General features: G+C 42.2%; 1 protein-coding gene across 11 annotated transcripts in view; it reads right to left on the bottom strand.

Annotated features, from left to right (window-relative positions):
- Window positions 1–520: 520 nt before the first annotated feature.
- IFT88 (intraflagellar transport 88) overlaps window positions 521–23,377 on the bottom strand; it is a 34,516-nt gene continuing 11,659 nt past the window's right edge. The window contains exons 13-25 of one of the 11 annotated variants that reach the window (XR_006178073.1): window positions 21,949–22,048; window positions 20,792–20,878; window positions 19,962–20,148; window positions 19,252–19,360; window positions 16,922–17,072; window positions 15,716–15,831; window positions 14,092–14,174; window positions 12,577–12,642; window positions 10,718–10,824; window positions 5,483–5,543; window positions 4,687–4,891; window positions 2,483–2,610; window positions 1,490–1,573 (exon numbers count right to left, since the gene is read on the bottom strand). Coding sequence is in view for 9 of the 11 variants with exons in the window: in XM_042866750.1 (XP_042722684.1) it covers window positions 792–1,051; window positions 1,478–1,573; window positions 5,483–5,543; window positions 10,718–10,824; window positions 12,577–12,642; window positions 14,092–14,174; window positions 15,716–15,831; window positions 16,922–17,072; window positions 19,252–19,360; window positions 19,962–20,148; window positions 20,792–20,878; window positions 21,949–22,048 (1,423 nt within the window). In the remaining 2 variants the exon portion in view is untranslated. The other 10 variants (XM_042866750.1, XM_042866748.1, XM_042866751.1 and 7 more) reach the window with 10 other exon arrangements.

Genomic DNA, 23,377 nt, shown 5'->3' with positions numbered 1-23,377 from the left:
CCGCCTCGTGGCGCTGCCCTGAGCACGTGGCGGTTGGTCACGCACCTTCATGGGGCTCTGTGACCTCAGAGCGATCAGATCCCTGCGTACACAGGAAGGGTGTTCAATACATATTTATTGGTTTGATCGACACGTATCCTAGGAAAGAGCGACGGCACAAAGGAGAGGAACCAACCGAGGGATTGATGAATTCAAGCTTTATTGGCAGACAGAGTTTGGAGACTGTCCCACAGGAACAGCGAGGGCCGGCGGTGCGGAGCTCTCCTCACCGATGGAGGGCTGCAGGCTGACACCAGCAGTTGCCGCGCTCCGGTCGTGTCCCCGTCCTGGCCTACAAGACAAAACAGCCCTCCACCACCACCTGTGCCCAGAGGTTGCTCACACTTGGTGTCTCCGGACACAGGTGCGTGACTGGGATGCAAGAGCCCCCCCCGCCGTCCCGTCTAAGATCAGCCCTAGCTCCTGCCTGTCCTGTCTCATAGCAGCCCCAGCCCCAGGCCCTTCCCTCCCCGATCCCTTCTCACTTCAGCTCCCGCTCCGCTGCTGCCCGCTCTGCTCTGGGCTGCTGGCTCGCCGGCAGGGCCCTTTATATACCCGCTGGGGCGCGTTCCACTGTTCTAGCCTTTGTGACACTGATGCCGCATCGCCATGGTGACTGAATAGCAGGCGCTGGTGGAAGGCCCGCCCCTCACCTGCCTGCATTGGAATCTTCGCTTTCTGCAGTTTCAATGCAGGAGTCAAATAACCCAAGCATCACTTATTTGTCACCGATCGTAAAACACACTGTAGCTTCAACTCCAAAGAGTTTCATAGACGGTCCCATACACACAAAGTGTTTCAACATTTATTTCTTTAAAACCTGGTACAAAACCACCCTGAAGAAGCTCTGCTTTGCTAAAAAGGAAAAAAGATTTTGAGTGGACCCCATGTTTTTCCGGAAGCAAATCCTCTCCTAGTTCTTCATCAGCAAAGTCATCTTCCTCTGTTCTTTTCCTTGCTGCAGTTTTAGGTCTTTCTGCTTGTGGGCCAAGTGGGTCTGTGTAGGAAGCGTCTGGGATTCAAACAAGGACATTTGAAACTGTTACCTGCAAGTACTTCTGGCTTGGTTTTAAACACCTCTAATCAAGCAGGAGACTGCTTTCTAACATGACACGGCTGTCAAGGTATCTTCTTTGAAATGCAGACTAGAAAGATCACTGAAGGAGAAGAAGATACCACATTTGGATTTTTAAGATCTTTTTCCTGACCAAACCTTGCAGCAGAAAAACAGTATCATTGGGCCACGTTCCTTAGTACCTACAGATCCTTTAAAGGGAGCTCTGAACAATGAAACTGACGGCATTCCTCACGATTATTTCATGGGGAAAACGCTTTCCTGATTGTGCAATTATTACACTGCTCTTCCAGTAACATCATCTTTCTCGTTCCCTTCTCTTTGAGGGTCTGGAAAATCGCATGGCATAAGATGCCCACTTGCCTATTGCTTTGCTGCTGCTGCTTTCATAGGGTTCACTTGTTCCAGGCAAAGCTTTCAGTCTGGCACTCAGCCTTTCCCCTTTGCTACCAACAGCATCTGGAAGGCAAAAAAAAACAGTGAAAAGGCAAGGAACTTGCTGTCATGTGCTGTGAAATCGTGATACAAGAACAACATAACCTCAGCTTTCTTTCCAACAAGATTTAACGAGACCATCCTTTCATGATGGAGGCAGTACTCAACTGTAACAGTAATTATTAAAACACAACAGTCACTGTGTGTGATGTTCGTTTGGAGTAAACATATTCAACTCTTTCTACTTCCAGTGCTGACATGTCAGTTGCTTACAACCTAAAGTAACATGCTGGAGCTAAAGTAATCATGATACACATTAGCATGGTCACGCTGCATCCACTTCCATTTATCAATATAAAACATTGGTTTATATAAAACGTTGGTTTAAATGGTTGGTTTTACATGGCAGAAAAATTAATAAAACAACATGCTGCAAAAGTAATCCTATCTTGGAATAATGCTATTTGAAGGAGTGATCCCTCTAGCAAAACAAATTTGTTACATTTCTGTTTGTCCAATTTAGGAAGATACCCATGCGTCCAACAATCCAGGCCATTCAAGCCAATATATTTATGCTTATACTTTAGAAAAATGCCATCACCTTCAATTGCAATGATGATTTTAATGCATCAGAAATTGAACATCACACAAAGGACATAGATTAGAATTTTTAGTTTGGCAGTCGGCCTTCCTGAAATGTTTGAGTAATGAAGCACACAGTTAGCCCATGCTTTTAAAGACCATAGAAGTTTCACTAAATCCAGAATGTACTTCAGTGCAGCCCTTGGCACCTTTCACATTTGGGATGAAGGCACCATCTTTGGAGAAGAAAGGGCTTTGGTTGCAGTTAACTAGCAGGGTTGGACTAGATGATCAGCAGAGGTCCCTTCAAACCCCTACAGTTCCGTGATTCTGTGACCCAAAAGAACAGACCTGTTAGTGTGGCAGCCAGAAGATGATGGAAAAACTTTGAAAACAATGCTTCCAAGCGGAACTTTTCACTTGTTGAACACAAGCTGTTTCTGGTGGATCAGTTAAGCCAATTCCTCTGGTGAGTTCATCTGCAGCAAACAAGATGTCCACATCGTTCAGCTATTTCCCACATGTATGCAAAAAGAACTTTCGTATGCACAGCACGCAGCCAACAGAACCATCCCACAGCAATTTGAAATTAAGGAGGGATGAACACGCACACAAAGACTAGAAAATCATAACAATCGTGCAGTTCTTGCTGCAGAGTAACAGGAATAATCTTTTGCCTCAACCACAGCGAAGATTAGTTGGGATGCTTAGTGCCCTAATATCCATAACAGGCTTGCCTATTAGTACAAAGAGATTCCCATGAGGTGCTAAAGGATGTCTGAATACCGAATGGTTGCTTGGGATGGACAAACTCATTTCTTCTCTAACATCATCAAATGAAGTAAGAGCCATCTCAACTCTCCTCGTGGCTTGTTTTTTTCCCCCCACATGCCTCTGGCTAGGCTTAGGTACCAGGCAGAGTACAAAATGCTTAGCCTTTCATCTACTGAACCTATACTGACTGCTTCTTTGGGCTCCTGTCCGAGACATCACGCCGCCTCGTGTACAACTGCCCTCTCATCTGGTACAACACTTCCCATTCAGAGAGCAGGGCAAATGCAGAGACCAAGCAAACACTGCCACGGTAAGGTGTTCCTTAAGGTCATACTTTCACTTATCTATGAAAGGCCTTATGGTCTTCAACAGTAGAAATCCCTTACAGCAGTAAAAACCATAATGTCCAGACTTCCAAATGCTGGCTGTTAGTATCGCAGCTCTGCTGAACTCAAAGAAAGGGTGAGAACAAGGAGATTATTAAAAAGGAAATCTGGGACAACTGCTGAAACTTGGACGTGCTGTTAAAAATCCTTCAGGTTTTTTTTTTTCCTTTTTCTTTAATCACCAAAAATGTTAAAGGTATGTACTGATGCAATCTCCTTCTAATGTGAAGGAAAAAGATCACAAGCCATCAATCTGATATTCACGTAGAGAAGAAACTTTTCGCGCTTATCGAACAAATGTGTTCAGATGTGGGTAAGCACTTCAGACGTAATGCTTCTTTTCCTCTCACCACACAAGAGTAGGCTTTATACTGACGCTCACACACATGTGAGTTTTTTGGGTCCATTTCCTTCCACTCCTTGCACTGTCCATGCATATTCTATTTGTAGTCTTCAAAGTATGCTTTGGTGCATCTCGTGCTTCTTCTGTGTTAATTCATGTTGACAAAGCAAGGTTCTAAGCACACACCTTGCTGGCTTCTCTTTCAGCTTCCTTCACTGAGCACTTTTAAGTAACATTTCCTACAACAAGGAAGTCTGAACTATTAATGCTCCTACTACAAGTACAGGGGAGAAATACTTGCAGAAAGAACTTCTCCTAGGGATGCCAGGCACAGGGCTGGTAAGAGGAAAGAAAGAAAAACACGCATCGTATCTAAAATACTGGGAATGCATATGCACTTCCATTAGCTAGCAAGTACTTTCATTTAGCTACCAAGTCATGAACTAAGCATGATTCCACGCCTCCGTGGAGTCAGTAATGATGACAAATCTCCCGTGCCATGAAGGAAAATTATCCCTTTTGGTCTTGGCAACAACACTGTAAGAGATGAAACTCCAAACGTGTACAAATGTTTATTTTCTGGCAATGAAGACAGCAGTATTTCCAATGCGCATTAAGATCTTGAAATAAAGTAATCCTCATTTATACTTCACGTGCGTCTCCACGCAAGCTGTTTGCAGACACTTCTTAGGCTGAAAAATACAGATTCATAACCCAGAAATAATGCCAAACACTGGCTAAAATGATGGTTTAGTCTTTGGCTTTCCCTTCATCTTCCTCAGCACACGGTAGACAAGCTACAGTGTAATCCTTCACGTTGTTGCCACAACTTCTTCACTGATCATGTTCCCCATGTCAAAAAGATGCCATGCCTTTGACTCCACTGAGATACAGATAGATACATGTATAAAAATATATATTTATCTAAATACACACCATACAAGATGCATATGTATGATATACAGACATACATACACACACTCACCACAACTTTTAATCAGGAATCTCAACAAAAATTTTATTCCAGGTTCAATACAGAACCTTCTTTGTACCTCTGCTTGTTTTCCGAGTTATTTCCAGGCAGGCTGGATCTTTGCCACTGACTTCATACAACAGAGGCTTCTCAAACACACTCTTAATACAGGCTTGTTCCCCAAATGCTTTTTTCCATTCTTTCACAAATTTGACACTGTATCTTGAGCATCACATGAAGAATTACTGCTAGGACAAGTTCGAGGTCAGTTCTGAGACTGAATGCTGTAAAATAAAATGAAAGCAGAATAGCAAGGAATAATTTCCTATCTGGGTCAAAATGGACTTTTTTCCAGCTGGCCAAAGTAGCCACAAGTCTGGTAGCTTCCTCAGAACAGCAGAGGGGAGCAGTCACGTTTAACAGTATTAATGTCTCAGGATTTAATAATGGAAGGGAAAAATCATTAGCTCTGCAATCAGTCGACTGCCTAGTGAGGAAAAGACTGCACAGGCAAGCGTCCAGATTTGCCTTCCTACAGTTTTACATTTAGGAACCTCAGCATTGTGGATCTCTGGGAGCAGAGAGACTTCACAGTCAAGAGAATGAGCTTTTCTTCAAGGAAGCCTCCAGCACTTCATCTCTGCCTTACTGGGAAACGAGAAAGAAGGAGCAAGAAGGTACACAGAGGTCTTCCAATTACAGGGTTGGTAGCACAAAATACTCTTGAACTCGCAACAAACACTACTGGATGATTCCTCAAGGCTTGGTTGTGTGCATTTATAAATGCAAGCAGGTTCCACAAACATTTTAAGACAAACTATTTTCTTTCAAATCCTGACAAGCCCGATAGTTAAGCAGAGGCATTAAGTACTTACCTCCACCAGCACTTCCTTCCCTGCGGTTACGTGCACTGCCATCTCTGCCAGATTTAATGGGCTGCAGAACAGTGGAACGGGTTCAAAAAGAAGAGAACAGAGCCCCCATTCACTAATGTACATTAGAAATAATTATTAAAAACCCCACCTAGCTTATTACTAAAACAGAAGAAGAACATTAAATGGCGTTTATCCTACTGCCACTAATAAACTCTATGTTTTCAAAGCACAGAATTGTCCCCAAATCAGTGTTAAAGCCAATGTTTATGTAAAACTAGAGTCCTGTGAAATTCAAACAGACCATCTCAACAAATTGTTTTTCTTCAGATACGATTTATACAAGGAACGTGCACAAAAAAGTAGTTCAGATGAACCCCTGTGAAGTACAGCTGAAAAAACAGGCAACGTAGACCTCCTTGCATGAGTTCAAAGCAGCCTCTGCTCATTAATGTCTTGCAAATCCTGCAGGCGTGTTGTTATTGTAACGTTTCAAGGGAGGTGGGGAAGTAAGGAAATGTATGAAAAGAACTATTCACCCCTAGGTCTGAAATTTTGAATGCCTGGCGTGGCACTGCAATGTACAGCAAAACTTAAATTGCCGTTGAGTGTTAAATGTAAGATGAAGGTGAAGGCAAACACTTCAAAAACTACGTTTAAAAACTCGGCTCTCTTGCTCAGAGGAAGGTACCATCAACATCTTCCAGCCGTGTTTCCTTAGAGCTATGTGAAAACTCTGACAGTTCATCAAAGCAATACCTCTGCCTCACATGGCAGAAATGGCTTCTCTTGGCTAAAAACCAAAGTTCTCATACACACATACTGTCAGTTACCAGGTGGCACATCTCAGAAAGGGACTGCTCTATGGTCAGGCACAAATAGTCAGCATCTCAAGCACTCATCTATCAATACAAGTAATCTCTGTATCCTACAGAATTCAGATGCTGCATGAAACGTGTGCACGCTACTGCATCACGTGCTCAGGACCATTACTGCAGCTTCCCTCATCTTTCACCACAAGAGTAACGTGGAGTCTGGCAAAGCTGGGATGACACAGACGTGAAAGAACTTCCAAGCTTCTCGCCAACAGAAAAAGGAAGAGCCTTTAAATCAAAATGCACAGGAGTCAGACAGGAAAGCAGCATGCCTACCATGAAACCTGGAATGGTGTTGGAACTATCCAGCCTGGGACCAGAATCCTTGCATTTTGTATTTATTTTGGGAAATCTTCAAGTCTGGAATATGTTCTCTCGGTTCTGGGCTAAGTATTCCGTTCGCGGTCCAGCGCTTTGTGAAAAATGTTCAGACTTCCCAGGCAGTGAAGGACTGACAGGAGTCCAGCAGCAGAAGTTCAGCTTTTGTCTGTCAGAGGGAAGCTACATGATAGTGCCCTGGTGGTATTTTCATCCTTGGACTTTGCTCCCAAAGTGCTGCAGACGTACTAAAGCTGAAGCGCACGACTAATTCCCATACAGTCCCAACTGAGTAAAAAGCAGATACTTGAAACAGGCCCAGTCATTTCTACCCCAAAAATTTCTCTCTCAAGACTGCAGAAGAAAGGTAGGTTGGTGAGTCCAGATGTAGATGCCTGAAGGTCAACACAGCAAGTCCCTGCCGTGTTTGCACCGATCGTCACTTCACACCACACCCAATCAGTCCCACTTTTTCAGTCATTAAGCTCACTCAAAGGAAATAAATGGTTATGTATGTACACGTGGGAGCCAAGGAGGTTATGTGAACTTTTACATTAATACCTGTCTTTTTTTAAACTGAAACATGAAAAAGAAATATTAATGAAGTAAAACAAAACAAAATAAAAATGCATGAAGGTTAAAACAAAAATCCAATGCTGTGAGAGATGGGGAGATAAACTTCTATGGTGAATGAAGCCCACAGATGTTCCCAGATTCTTGTCTGGAAGTATTTAACAACTTGCCCGTATTTCAGACCGAGTGAAGAAAGTACTCCAGAATATTTATTTTAGTATAAATGCCATGTGGATATACTTATTCTGGCAAAACGGTGCCAGAACAGCAAATTTTGATAAATTTCCATGCAGATACAAAGTCAGTGTGCAGACTTTGAAAAGCAGGTATCTTACAGTGGCATTCATCCTTATGGTCTTCACTGTGTGCAGCTGATAAACCACGCGTTAGTTGAAAATTGTGAGCAGGGATTGAGTTGTGTCTGGTTTTGTTAACTGAGACCAGTGCTCCTACTGGAAATCTACACGGTGAGATATTAACACTTGATGATTTTGCAGCTCAAAAACATATGTGCATATAAGTGCACAAATGACAGAAGGAGTTCCTTAGGACAAAAAGACCAAGTCATTCCCAAGGCCACATGGCAGGCAGAAGAATAACCCTCCAGAACAACAAAAAAAACCCACCAGAACCAAATCAGGGGATGGAAACCCAGATGTAACACCAACAGCAAAAAACAGCACTGGTGTTGAGACTCTGTCTTGCACTACTGGATTCCACTAAGATCTCTATCATTCACTTACTACTCAGTGAACTTAACTCAGTGCAGTCAGAATGAAAAAACCCAACATTTGATGCATAATTCATGCACTACTGAACTCTCAGTTTTTAAATAACTTCAACAATATCATCTTTTCAATATTTACTGGTAGCTTTTTCCCCAGCAGACAGTACAGAAATACATCCGGGAAATCTCAAACTTCCAGCAGGAAATAAGCATGACAAAATTTGACAAGAGATTTTTTTCCCCACGTATTTAATTATCAATTTTCTCAAGAGAAAGATTTGTCTTGCCTTTGAACCCTCAACATTTGCAGATGTATGGTGCATAATTAAACCTTCGCTGGTATAAAAAAAACAACACTGGAATTCTATGCCAAGTATGAGATTACCTCTGCATCTCTAGGAACCTCTCTCTCACCAGTTAAGGTAACCAAGTATTTCATAGAATTGTAAGATGGCCTGGGTTGAAAAGGACCCCAATGATCATCGAATTTCAACCCCCTGCTACATGCAGGGTCCAGACCAGGCTGCCCAGAGCCACATCCAGCCTGGCCTTGAATGCCTCCAGAGATGGGGCATCCACAGCCTCCTTGGGCAACCTGTTCCACTGCATCAACACCCTCTGAGTGAAAAACTTCCTCCTAATATCTAACCTAAACCTTCCTGTCTCAGCTTAAGACCATTCCCCTTTGTCCTATCACTGTCCACCCTCGTAAACAGCCGTTCCCCCTCCTGTTTATAAGCTCCCTTCAAGTACTGGAAGGCCACAATGAGGTCTCCCCAGAGCCTTCTCTTCTCCAAGCTAAACAAGCCCAGTTCCCTCAACCTTTCTTCATAGGAGAGGTGCTCCAACTCTCTGATCATCTTAGGGGCCTCCTCTGGACCCGCTCCAAGAGCTCCCCATCTTTTCTGTACTGCCCCACACTGACCTGGATGCAGTGCTGCAGATGGGGCCTCACAAAGCTGAGTAGAGGGGGACAATCACCTCCCTCTCCTGCTGGCCACCCCTCTTTTAGCGCAGCCAGAACACAGTTGGCCTTCCAGGCTGCAAGCGCACACTGCTGGCTCATGCCCAGCTCCTTGTCCACCAGGACCCCCGAGTTCTTCTCCACAGAGCTGCTCTCCAGGAGATCTTGCCCCAGTTTGAATAAATACCTGGGATTGCCCTGACCCAAGTGAAGCACCCTGTACTTGGCCTTGTTGAACCTCATTAAGTTCACATGGGCCCACTTCTCCAGCCTGTCCGGGTCTCTCTGGGTGGCTTCCCTTCCTCCCAATGTACCAACTGCACCGCTCAGCTTGGTGTCATCCATAAACTTGCTGAGGGCGCACTCGATGCCACTGTCTGTGTCACTGATGAAGATGTTGAAGAGCACCGGTCCCAGGACCGACCCCTGAGGGACACCACTTGTGACCGGCCTCCACCCTGACACAGAACCATTGATCACTACCCTTTGGCATTTAACCCTTTTGGTATTTAACTGGTTTCATAGCTGAGCGTTCCTGGGTACCGCACTGAGAATTACTGCAAAGAACTCTGGATATCATGGACATTGAAGTGAGACTGTCTAGCAACTAAGGAAAGCCTCTTTAACACACTTCAGAGAGGTCTCAAACCAGAGTTTTCAGAATAGGAATATCCGGCTATCTGCTTTATTTAATGATGCCATTATGAAAGAGACATGGATGAATACTAGCCCCACTATATTTGACCCCCCAAATTTGCAGACTGCCTTCTTGTGTTCATTTTTCAAAAAGCATTAAGGTTTACATCACAGAAAATCCAAACCAACATACTTCAAATTGCCCACCAAGAAGGCTTGTAGCATAAAGCTGGAATCCTTCCAACAGCATTCCCCTGTCTGAGTTCTTTTCATTTTTGAAATGCTCCACTCTACACGTGCACACTTAGACCCTCTGGAATTGAAGTAAAACTGCAGTAACTAAGGATGTTTTTACACATTATCCAACAATGAAAGGGAGCCAGTAAGTCTTACTAGCACAACATAAATTAGTTAAGACTTTAATGTGCCCTAATGTGACGATGCAGTTTGCAGACAATTCACAAAAGAAAAAAGAAAATAGAAAGAGCAAGCTTGAGTATACTGCAGCTCCATAACACAGACAATGCTTTCCAATTAAGAAGCTGATTTTAAGATCTTACCTTATCACAGGAATAACAAGAAAATGAAGAACACACACTGCTCTCAATGCAACACAGGTTGTGATTTCATACCTTTCAAAGCCTGTAGCTTTCTCATGGAAATCTTCTTCCGTTTAATATTTGCCACTAACATAAATGATGTACTTCATATTTATGTCACCTGCTAATGTCACAGTCCTGTAATAGCAAGAAGGAGTTCTGCCACATGGAAAAATTATTGCACTCTTCTCTCTCTCTATAGCTGCATTATTACTTGGCTGGTAAACATACTTTTCACACTCTGGCAAAGAAGTAGGAAAGACGACATTCCAGAGGAGCTGAATTATGCGTGTGGCTCCAGCATTCCCAGCACAGCCACATAACCCATTTTTCACTAGTATTTAGAATCACAGAAAACCCAGTGCTCAACAAACATTCAGACAGATTTAATGCTGACCGCTCATGTAAAACTAAAGAACCCAAACCACCAAACATGAGCCCCTCCATGCCAGGAATTTCATACGTATTTTATTTGAAAGTGCCATCAATACTGTCTTAGCTTTGTCTGTGGTACGCGGTCCGTACTGCAGGAAGAAATAGGCTTACCTGCTCTCTTATCTCCTTTAATTTTTCCACTTTCTTCAGTTTTGTCAGATACTCGTGGACTTCTTTCAGTCCCATATCTGTGCAGAGACGAACTAAAAATCGGAGGCCTAATTGAAGAACAAACCACTGTGAGAGAAAGGCTTACAAGCAGCTCCAACTACAAATGCTCCCTCCCCAGACTGGACATACTGAATGGCAGCACGGACCACTGCAAACAGCTGGGAATACAAGGTGATGCCAGTCCAACATCACTATGCAAGTTACGATGCTGTGCACAAATGCAACACTTTCTGTGATGCAGTGGCTATACCCACAAACAGTGCTAACGTCATCTATGCAAGCTGAGGATGCAAAACATGTTCAATTCCTTCAGCTCAGAAAGCTTGACGAACATTTTGGAAACTGGAAAGTATAATGGCACCAACTTATTACTGAGGAGCCACTATCAATAGCATTTTCTTAACAGTAATTTTATACGTGCCAAGTGAATCACAATGGTTTGCTGCTTTTTGGGTTCTTTTGTTGCTCTAGTCCATTTTCCAAATATCAACTCTATAGAGTAAAAAACACAAAGAGCAAACAGAACTGCACAATGCAAACAAAAGGATCCCTAAAATCAGTCATTGGAGATGCTGGACCAGACTCTTGAAACATCGATGCAATTCCTATGTGTCTGTGTATGTGTATGTGTATGTGTTCCTTCTGCCTCAGAAGAATGTTGACAAGTAGGACACAAGCCACTTCTCTCAACTTCTTTCACTTTTTAATTACACTTTTTCATTATTATTTTTGCACTAGGTTAGTTTTCTGCTGCTTTAAGGGAGCTGCAATTGTTCACTGAGGGATCAGGTCAGTATCAGAACAGCATAAGGAAGAAAGCTGGGAGCATACGGCCGGAAAGGGAAGAGTGAAGAACCATTATTTCTGCAGTAGAAAACTCTCACATCAGCTGAATTTCTTGTCCAACTGCTGCCTCAATTTTCTAACTTGTTGAAACACCATTCAGAAAAACAGTGGCATTTCTAAAAGTTTCTCACATACTCCAAGCGACTAATGAGAACCTGACATTTTGCCTACAACCTGGGGAAGCCCTACTACTGAATTGATCTTGTACAACAGAACTGCATGCTTCCTCTTAGAAGCACATTTGTTAAAGCAGAACGATACAATTTTGTTCTGAAATACAGTGAAAGCTCTTCCCGTTTCAATGTCAAAGCGTAGGCTTGTTGGGGACAACCTCGTCGTTTGCAATTAGTACAGCAGTGTGAGATGGAGGAGGATGTCACGGCAACCAGTCACAGGCCCTGTGTGCTCCAGGACTTCATCATTTAGACTACAGGTGTGACAGCTTCTGTAAAACATCTTTCTCGTCCAAGCGGTTTCCTGTAGCGCACTATGCAATTCTCTAAGGATTTCCTAGAGACTATTTGGCCTACTGCACTTAGGAGCTCTCAACCTCCTTTTGGAAGGACGGGCTTTGGTAAAAATTTTACTACACCTTTTTTCCTTCTTGGATCTGGAAATTTACAGCAGGAGTTCCAGCTGGTGGGGACCAGAAGTCAAAATTACCACAAGTAATTATAAAATGTAGCAAGTAGGCAAGAAAGTGAGCTCAGCCAGTCAACTACAGTCAGCTCATTTCCATATTTCTTCTTCAGCAGAACCCCAGTACTTCTTAAATCCCATCTCTGTGCTGTCACAAACAATAACCGAATACGGGGGCACAAGCTGGAACAAAAATGTTAGTTCAAAACAACATCTGGGCACGAAAACTACTTACATCCTATGGATCACCAACAAACAGATTTAAGGTAACAAGGTTTTCTTTGATGGTTGTACCACTCAATGAAACAACTTACATTCAACGTTCTCTGGGAATTTTTGGTGAATGACTTTGTACTTCTCTAGAGCTTTCTGGTAGTTACCTGCAAACAAAACAGACGTCTCCTACCAACGTTACCACATATTCAAAAAACAAGAAAAAAGAAAAAAAAGGAATATCTGAAGAGGAATACATACAGATCGACAGCACTGCTTCTGTTCATTTTAATACATGATTTAATATTGTAAGACCAAACTTGAGGAAACCAAGCTTAGCAATCATTAAATACTACTCAACAGCAAAAATTGAAAGCATCTGAAAAGCGTCCAGATTATTCTGTGAAAAATAGTTTCCTGATTTTTGCCCTTTTTCTGCCTGCTAGAACCCTGCTGTCCTGTGGCACATTAGGTGCATCCTGTACACGTGATACATCCTTACCTACATAGGATAGATAACACATCTAGTGCCTATCCAAGGTTGCAGATGGATGGACTGCTCAAATAGAAAGGTGGAACTGCTGAGCTCTGCTGTGTTTCTTTCAATCAGAATACTTGCTTATGTCTCTCCCCTTCTCTTCTGCCCCAAAAGTGGTTTTGGCCAATCTAGTAGCAAAGTAATTAGCCTTCAATTTGGTTCAGCTTGATTAGCATGCAAAGGACTGACAGTGCTTGTGAATCTAAAAATTCACCTCCATGATATCACTGACCAAAACGTTTGTTCACATCTCACTGTTTTTATTTTCCTGACGTGAGACAGAGAACAACTGAATCTGCTCTGTGTTAAACATGATAAGCTGGAAATTTTATCAGTGACTCATGAATGAGGTAAATAAACTGCCAGGATTTCTTTACTGGGAAAGCAGTTAATCTGCCTCTACTTCAGTGGCACTGACTGCTATTAATTCACTGCCTTTCCCAGGTCCTGCTCCTTTTGCCATTGCTGAGTTCAATAACCAGAGACAATCCCTAATTTCTTCAGAGATCCAGTGCTGCAGAGTTCTAAAAAAGCAGAAGGAAGAGTGACCAAATGGGACAGCTCAAAAGGCGAGTCAAGGTGATGTGATGAAAGAGCCTAGATAGATGAGGCACTTTCCGTTTTGCTTATGGACACGTAATGTTCCCAGTAAGAAACTGCACAGTAAGACTGTTTGTGCAACACATGTACTACTGAAACACCTCAAAAATTACATCTCTTGTTGAAAACAAATGGGAATTAAGCAACTTCAAGATCTAATGACTATGTTAGATCTGACGGTACGACAATTAAAGCGCTCTGAGCAAGTAATTCATGCTGTTATATCCTTATTTTAAGTACTGAAGAGCACAAGGAACGTTTCCTGCGTAAGTCAGTACAGGCATACTTCTCACACTTGAAAGAGAAGTCCTGCTTTATTGCACACACACAGAAAGTTTACAACAAAATAATACATTTTAAACAAGATTTAGCACCAGAACTCACAGGAGACAGAAAAGATCAGAAGAAAAAAACAACATCAAAACATCAATCAAAACAAAATTTCTCAACTCACTGCAGAAAATGTTCCTGAACTTACCGCTTCTCCGATAGCAACTGGCAACCATCAGCTGCCACTTCACTTGGGTAGGTCTGCACATCAAGAAGACAAAGTTGGGCACACTGTAAGCACACAATAAATAGGCAACATATTCTGCATAGCATTTGTAAAAACCTACTATGAAACTCCTCTGAAACATTCCACCCTAGTAGAGACTCTTCCTAGCAAGCAGCTCACCTGGTCAGTTCACACACAGTATATTTGTGTGTCATCTTCTCCTGTTCAGGGCTCAGGTTACTAGATGTAATTTTATTTCCAATCAATAACGATACTTATTCAGCAATTTATATCCTGACTTTCATATTTATCAATTAACACACTTAGATGATCTCAATAACAAATAACCACCCAAGTATCTGTGCTGTATTCTTTACTAATAATGGCAAAATCCCACAGAGAAACCATTTCTGTATGAAAGACAGACGATAGTTGTAGATAACCATGTAGAATTTCATATGTCATTCAAAACCACTTTGTAAGGTCCTGTATTTTGACTAAGCTCCTGTCCTCTGACTAAGCTTTTTGCATCACTTCCAGGGGACACGATGCCTTACAAGGATCGACTACTGCAGCACTGATTGCTCTTCATGCTACCTTTGCCATTTGCACACATTTGTTTGCTGCACCAACTGGTTGACCTGGCTTTAGTATTTTACTGCACCTATAACTGCACATTTTTATATCCTTCCCTACACACAGTCGAGTTGAATTACTTTAAATGAAAAGCTGGATTGACAATAGAATCGTATGAACAGCTTCCTACAAAAATAAGAGTTTGAAAACAATTTCATGAGGAAAGAAGGAGCCTCAAGCAGAATGGAAGAAAGCAGTCTGCATCTGAGGATCTGCATACTATCGGTGCCATTTCTTCAAGCTGTGAGTCAGACTGACATTGAAATCAGGAGCACAGTCTTAATTTGATTATTTAGAATAAGTTAATGTGATTTCTCAATGGAGCAATGCGTCTGTCTCACAATCTCACTTTTCTGACTTAGAACACAACGCACAGCCTACAGGCCCACGTTCTTAAGTACATCATGTGCTGCTAAAGGAGCATTTCAGTAACTTCAAATATCTGTATCGCAACCAATTTGATTTGCCAACTCACATCTGCTACCCACTGTCAGTTCTGCATTGCACACTTCTTACTCATGCACCTTATTTGTAATACCATTCTTCTGATGGGAGTCGAACTTAGATGAAAAGGGAAAATGCAGCAAGAACATTTAGATGTACATTCATCTAAACTGTCAATTCCCCACTGCCTGATAAACAGAAAGAGAACAGTTCACAGAAAGCCACAGAGAAGGAAGCCTTGGTGTCTTAGTAGAAGTGCTCCCTATTGCATCGCTGTGTTTAATGACAGAGGATAGAGAAAAAAGGTTCTAATAGCTAATACCATCTAGGGCCCTTTCTTAACATTGAAATAACACAGAAAAAAACAAAAACACCACATAAACAAACAGAAATTTGGGGAAATTTACATGGTGTTCCAAAACAGTTTGCTCTGATACTTGCTTACAATACTAAAGTTATCTCTGAGTACAATCATGGATGTCTAATCACAGAATTTTTAAATAGACATAAAAGAAGAATTACTCACAGGATAAGTGCTGCTCTCTCAAAGTACTCAATGGCTTTTTCACAAAACTGGGTGTCAATGCAATAGGCTCCAAGCCATTCAATGACCTCAATGTTTGAAGGGAAATAACGGTACGACTGACAAAATGGAAGAGGTGAAAGAAACACAACTGTAGTGATAAACAACATCTGTATGTCACTTCTGCAATATCTGACTCAAGTGTTTCATTCCCCAGCTGCCAAAAATACGTTCTATGTGAATGCAAGCAGTGTACTACGCTCAGCAATCCTGAGGAGGAGGGAAAAAAAACACTATGCCGCGTTTTCTAATTACAGAATGTATTTTACAAGTTACCTGAGATAAGTCTGTCACATTTTCCATCCAACCTGACTTGAAGTACTACTTACACAGCCTGCAACAGCTACGATGTGTACTTAGATCAGGTCTATCTGTGAACACATTACCTACAATGGTAAACAATGCTACCTAATACAATTTCACACTCAAATCATTCTGATAGAAAACTCACCTACAAGCATACTGTTCCAAGAAATGCATATGTGTGTAAAGCAGATTCTTAGAAATCTCCACTGAAACAGGCACCAAAATTACAACCATGTACAACTCCACCAGCACTCAGAATTGCAACGCTGCTCATCCTCACTTTACATGTACACAAAAAGAACTGCTGCACTACAAAATGGCTTCTTGCCTTATTCCCATTTCAGAAACCAAAGCATCTCTAGAAATCACAGCCAGCTTGAAAGGAGAGAGGGTGTCTCATTTGAGGCAACTGTGCATACTTAATGCCTAGCAATCAAACACAGACACATAGATTGATCTCCATATCCATCACACAGGTACACCTTCCAACTCATGCTGTCAAGTTAAGCACCTTTAAAATCACATTGATTGTATCCACTTCTAATCTTGAGTGTCAGAGTGAGTTTTAAATGGAAACTGTTAGGGCCCAGTGTAAACAACAACCACTTGGGAAAGAAAAGTTGGAGGTCGTATGCCAGGAGGAAACACAGACTGAGCGCTTCCTTGGGACCTGACTACAACAATTACATTTTGTCAACTACCTGCAACCCCCACCTGACAAAGGCCATTCTTTCTTCTTTTGGATGACATTTTGAACAGTTTAAATCAATCAGTCGTTAACTTGACACAGAAAACTACGGCACTGTTTTCTTCAATTAGAAGAAAGTAACAGAAAGCAAATACCTCATAGTAGTAATGATAGGCTTGGGATTTATCACCTTCCTTGTCATATAATTTCCCTAGTTTTGAAAGCACATGTGGGTCAGTTGGTACTACACTGATCAACTGCATGAGCCACTCTATGGCTTGATTGGGATCTTCCATGATTTCATAGCTGAGTTTTCTTCAGTTAAGGAACAGCATTAGGAGCACAAGGAACAGCAGTGACGATTTGCCGAGCGGTGCAGTGGACACAATACCAGGAAGGGAAGTCATCCAGAGGGACCTGGACATGCATGAAAAGTGGGTGCACAAGAATCTAAGGAGGTTTAACAAGGCCAAGTGCAAGGTGCTGCACTCGGGTCAAGGCAATGCCAGATACGTATACAGGCTGGGAGAATAACTCCTTGAGAGCAGCCCTGTGGAGAAGGACTTTAGGAGTGCTGACGGATGAAAAGCTGGGCATGAGCCAGCAGCTCATGGGAGCACACAGCCCAAAAGGCCAACAGCATCTTGGCCTGCATGAGAAGAGAGCGGGCAGCGGGAGGGGATTATCCCCTTCTGCACTGCCCTTGCGAGGCCCCACCAGGAGTACTGCGCCCAGCTCTGGGGCCCCCAGCAGAAGGGAGCAGCTGAAGTGGCTTCAGAGGAGGGCCTCAAAGACGATCCAAGGGCTGGAGCACCTCTCCTGTGAAGACAGGCTGACAAAGCTGGCCTCATTTAGCTTGGAGAAGGCTCCGCACTGATCTCGTTGCAGCTTTCCAGTAATGGAAGGGAGGTTACAAGCAAGAGAGGGACTGATTTTTCACACTTTCTGACAGTGACAGGACAAGGGGGAATGACTATCAGCTACAAGAAGGGAGATTTTCGTTAGACATTCGTTTGTGGATGTCCCACCTCTAGAAGCATTCAAGACCAGGTTGGATGGGGCCCTGGGCAGCCTGACCTAATGGCTGCCAACCCTGCCCACAGCAGGGGGGTTGGAACTGGATGATCTGTAAGGTCCCCTCCAACCTAAGCCATTATATGATTCTATGATATTTTCTTCATCATCAGCAAGTATCTTTTGCCGAAAACAAGAAAAATAGATCAGAGGCTTCAGCTGCTCTTTCATCGTAAAAAATAAATAAATAAATAAATAAATTGGGCTTAGTTGTAGCTTTGATGTCAGCCAATAATTTCACTTCTATTTTAATAAGAGTCAAGTGTGAGAATCATTTCTCATCTATTTCTGACCTTGACACTTGAGTTTCTATTTTGTAATACATCATTTTGTCCTTAAGTAATTGATGAAGCAAAAGTGCTATCCTTAAGAACAGACTTTTGCCTACCAAGAAACCTTCTGCTGTATGGCTAAGGACAGCATAGGAAATGTTGAATTCTGGCCCAGACTACAGAAGCAGCTTTGATTTTCACGAGGCCTACAGCACGCTCTCCCCTCCTCAGCCACACAGCAGCTCCCACCTGCAGTACTCTGAGCTACAGCTACTTCCAAACACAACGTTAAAGTTTCTGCTGAACCCTGTCTCTCATGGAAGAAGCCTGCAATCACTGTTGGAAAACTATCTCACGTATCTGCGGAGCACAGAAATTCTCCATCTGATCCAATTGTAGCGTATGCTTTTGTGCATGGGCGAGGCAAGAAATACAAACCATAATCCTCTGGCATTTTTGGAGGTTGCTGACTGTCTCATCTCTTACTTTCATTCTTAAAAGTGCACTGCAGCAATTGGAATCTGTTCTGCTTTAGGGACAGTTTTATTAGGGTTTGCACATGCTCAGAAACACTGTTAAACAATTTTCAACTACAGCATACCCCTGGTGATGTGTGAAGCCAAAACATAACCCACCCTGTGCTTGGCTTTCCAATCTGTTTCTGCTTTTGCAGCGCTGGGAGACAATTCCTTTCTTACACGTACCACTAGCCTCAGCACAGCTTCCCAACAGAACAGCACTTTCATTACACCTATTATTTTTTTCTTTAAGGCTTTATCCAACTGTGCTTACAGGTCTGACATTATTATCAGAATAAAATCAGCTGCATTTTGAATACTCCAGGACATACTTTAATACTGACCGTCAGTGTTGAGCTATTCCCTGATACACACGCTGATTAATGCAGCAGGAGCAGCATTCACATATTTCTCCACTTGCTTCACTGGAAATGTCACAGAAGGTTTAAGTTCCAGCCTTGTATTAATAAATATCACACAATCAATCTATGGACAGTCATCCTAATCATAGTGGATGCTACAGTAAATTTCTTAGTCTTCCTGACATGGCTTAAACACGTATTTCAGCTGAAATGAGTTCACCAAAGGCATCATCCCTCATCATGACACAGAAAAGGATACATGGCTGCTATTTGGTGAAGGACCTGAGCACTGTTTCCAAGTATTGCATGGAGTTTCAGGAAACAATCCAAAGCCCCATCTATTCTGTTCAACTTCTTGTGTGTTAAACCTAACAAATAAAAATAAAAAAGGTGACAACGTAAGCACAATGGGAAAAAGATGGATTCAGCTCATTAATTAAGAGAAGAACCAGGAGAAATAAGTAGGGACATGAAAGCCAACAGCACTGTAACTGCCTTGACACCAGTGATCTCTATTACTTCCATCACCCTTACAGTTCTTTAATGCTTTCCGCTGTTATAACATCAGGTGATGAAGGCAAGGAACACCAAGATGAGCAAAGACCAAGAACACAACTCATCTCACTTTTTGAGCAAGATGAATGAGGAAAAGGAATGGCTCCCAGGAGCACAATGCTGGTAATGGTTGAATGCTGCTAAAATGAGCAGGGTTTGGTAGATAGGAATATCTACGTCCATTTTGATATACAAAGTGACTTACCATCACCAACTGGTAATTGCAGATGAGTTCATGGTTTATTTTTTGTAGAAGAGACAGGAAGATCATAGACTACTACAACATCAATTACTGAATGAAGTCCTAACAATTACCATACATTTATCCACAAGCAAAGTATAAAAGCCAGATTCTCAGAAACACTAGCATTACCTTTAGACAAAAACTCAATCACAAAAGCATGTTTGGCTTACCAAGGTTATACAGTGCTTCAGTGCAAGAGCAATCATTCCTGAGAGCCTCTTTATAAAACTCAGCTGCTTTTTCAAAGTCTTCATTTGCAAAAACAGTATTTCCTTTGTTAGTTAGTGCTGCTGGGTTGTACCTATCAGAACTGACAGCTAAATCTGCATAGGTTGTTGCTTGTGCCAATTCCTTCTCCTATATGAACAAAACCAACACTGTATTAGTCATTTCTCAGTTAGTTTTCCTGCACTTCTGGCTTCTCATGGGTACCACGAGAGTAGAATTTCAAAAGATTAAGCATGACAAAAATTACAGACTCTTCAAGCTGAAAATATTCCTTATGTATTTCAATAATCTCTTTAAAATGTCAGAGAAATTAGCACTTGAGACCGGCCCTGCCATTCCCTTCCATTCAGTCTGGAAGTTTTCACTGCTGCAACACTGAATGCTTGTTTAAAAACAAAAGACAAAAACAATCCCTCAAGCCCTACAAATTCCACACACAAACATATCTGACTAACCTACATACTGCACACGTCCCTGAAGTTCAGACAGGGGCTTCGGGAGACAGGCTTTAAATGCAGGAGGTGAACTTCAGCACAGATCATACTTGAGGTCTGCTTCTGTGGCCTGGACATCAACCTCACCGTTCTACCCAGCAGAGCAGACAGAGGACATGCCCCAAACTATAGCCACAGGAACGTGTTCCAGTAGGGCTCTTTTAACATGCCCTTTCCTGCTGTTTGTGCAGGTTTAAATCAACACAGAAATTGCTACAAAGACACAGACATTTTCGCTGCATCAGGTTTGGTTCCTCACTGTTGAAGCACACACTTACCAAATAATAAAGGAACGAAAGGTTTGTTGCAGCTGCACTCTTTACTCTGCTGTCCTTTCTCTCAAACATTTTGAAAGCCTCCAGTGCCTAGAAGCAATTCAGAAACTGCTGAATTCCCACTGAAGCAAACACCACAACATTGAGAAAGCACACACTGAGCACTGAGGAACAAACGTGCAGGGGAGGAGACAGGGAGGAGAGGAAAAACTCCAGAAAGCAGAAGAGCTCAAATACACAGAAAGGAAGGTGAACTTAAGCGCATGGCCTCGCACGCATCCTTCCAGGTGATGGGAAGCTGAAAGATCTTAGACCATGACAGAGGTAGTGAGATTCAGCTAGAATTTTGCTCTGTATCATCTCTCCTATTCCCTGCCACTCATGCTAACTTGGACTGCTATGTTCTCCTTTAGCACTGATTCCTGTCACTAACTGGGAAAAACAACCTACAAAGCATGGGAGAAGGAAACTGAGCAAATCCCATCTGAGTTCTGTTGTTCAGATGAAGGTGTTTGCTAACTGCTATCACTTCAAAAGGAACTTCCTTCATAGGCAAAGAGATGATGAAAACGTGCTCTTATCCCTTGTCCTGATCTGTAAGAAAACTGATTAAAAGCAAGAAGTGCATTTGACTTAAAACTTCCTACGAAAAGATGCCGTGAGACAATAACAAAAGCTGGAACCTTGGAAGCTGTGCTATAAATCTATACACACCTTCAGTGGCAATTTACATGAACGGTAAAGGACAGCTATACCCAAAATTACACTGTACATACGAACAAGAGACTGGTAACAGTTTGTGCCATGAGATCAGATCAGCATAAAATTCACCAGCAGAAACTGCCCTCAGGGCTCCAGTAACTGCTCTGACTCCATCTGCGTTAATTGCACTCACAACTTGGACAGCCAGGAAAGTCCTGACAAAGAGTTCAGGTGTCTTAACTTTGAAGTGAACTGCATTCATTGCAACTTCTACAGTAGACATTTCACTGAGATTAACTGTTCTCTCTCCAGTACTACGTTACCTTCACGAGCAGCATCAATACAATCATGGGGCTTGCCTAAATTGCTCCTACTGTTGCTGAGAAATGTGCTGCGGCCACATAAGATGTCTCTGACAATACCATACGAAAAAGAAAGGATGGGAAAAGTTACTATACCTGGTTAAAATCCCGTTGTCTCAGATAAGTAGAGGCTTTATTTATCTCCAGGTCATTGGCTAACTCTACGTAGTGGGAAGCTTTTACTGCTTCAACACACCTGCAACAGAAAGAAATCTGATGCACAAAATGTATCCTGGCAAAAGCCACTCCAAGGTAAACTCTTCCTGTCAGTTCCTTTTCCCAAAGGGGTTCTTAGCTATTCCTTTTTTTTTTTTTTTACAAAGGCAAAGGGCATTTCCATTAAAAACACTTTAAAACACATTGTGTTCCCATAATCTACCTCAATAACACTGCCTCTGCTTTCTTCAGTCACTTGCCTAAATTTCATGTCATTTTCCAACCCCGAGTGAATGCTGTCATACTGATTTCTTTCTGGAATCCCACGATTATGTTGAGAACTCTATGTAAGAAGCTATGAAATCCAAAGAATATTTGTCCCTACTTTATTTTGGTAAGGAACATTCACTTGCTGAGAAGTACAGTTAGTATTCAGAGGACTCAAACTAGTATCTGGGAAAACAAGCTCAAAATGCTGGTTAAGCTGAGATCTACAACTTCTTTACAGGACTTCAATACCTCAGCCTCAAAGGGGGAAGAGAATCTGTCCTGACACCCACCCAACAATTCCACACATCTCACTGCAGAGTTCTTTAGTCAGCCAGAACAGGTATGAAAGACAACATTCTACTTAATGGAAAGCGTTTTGTGGAGTGCATGAAGGAAAGTGAGCACCTGACAAACTGAAATAAATGAACTGTCTTAAGATTCCTTGAAGCAGAAAACAAACAAACAAACAAACAAGCTACAGAGCAAACAAATCGGCCTTCCTAAGCATATGCTAGCTTGCAAAGCAACACAATAATGTTCACAATACATACTGCTCTGGGCAGTCCAAAGGCAGAAGCTGGGAAATGACTGAATTCTATGATATACAATCATCAGACACCACCTTGTGGGCTCTGGCAGACAAAGCACGTCTTCAGTGGGAGAGATTATTTCACCATTCCATCTTAGTGTAAGTTACCTAGTTAATGAACTAGAATTATAGGCCCCTCGGTGTTTGTAAATACTCCTAATTGGCCAACAAAGGGCAAAGCAAGGAAAGTTTCCTTTTCCCATCAAACTTATTTCACAGATTGAAATTCCTAATTGAATTCCTAATTGAAATTGTCTTTTTTTATTTTTCCTTTCAAGAAAATAGAACTCTGATGTAACAAACACACCAGAAAGCAAAAGCTAAGCTGTAAATCCAAGGAGATGTTATCTCACACGTACATACACAGAAATATTACAGTTACAAATGAAAGGCAAATAAACGTTCCTAACATGTCGATACCTGTGTTCCATACAATGACAAGCCTTCACTACGTTGCCTTCTAACTTAAAGACCCATTGCCATTGTGCTCTGTGTGTACATGGACATCAT

This window comes from Lagopus leucura, unplaced genomic scaffold (assembly GCF_019238085.1).
Source record: "Lagopus leucura isolate 7727_CA_CO unplaced genomic scaffold, USGS_WTPT01 Super-Scaffold_100001, whole genome shotgun sequence".
Classification (NCBI taxonomy): domain Eukaryota; kingdom Metazoa; phylum Chordata; class Aves; order Galliformes; family Phasianidae; genus Lagopus; species Lagopus leucura.
Note: the sequence above shows the minus strand (reverse complement) of the source record. Positions and strands in the feature narration are given on the sequence as shown.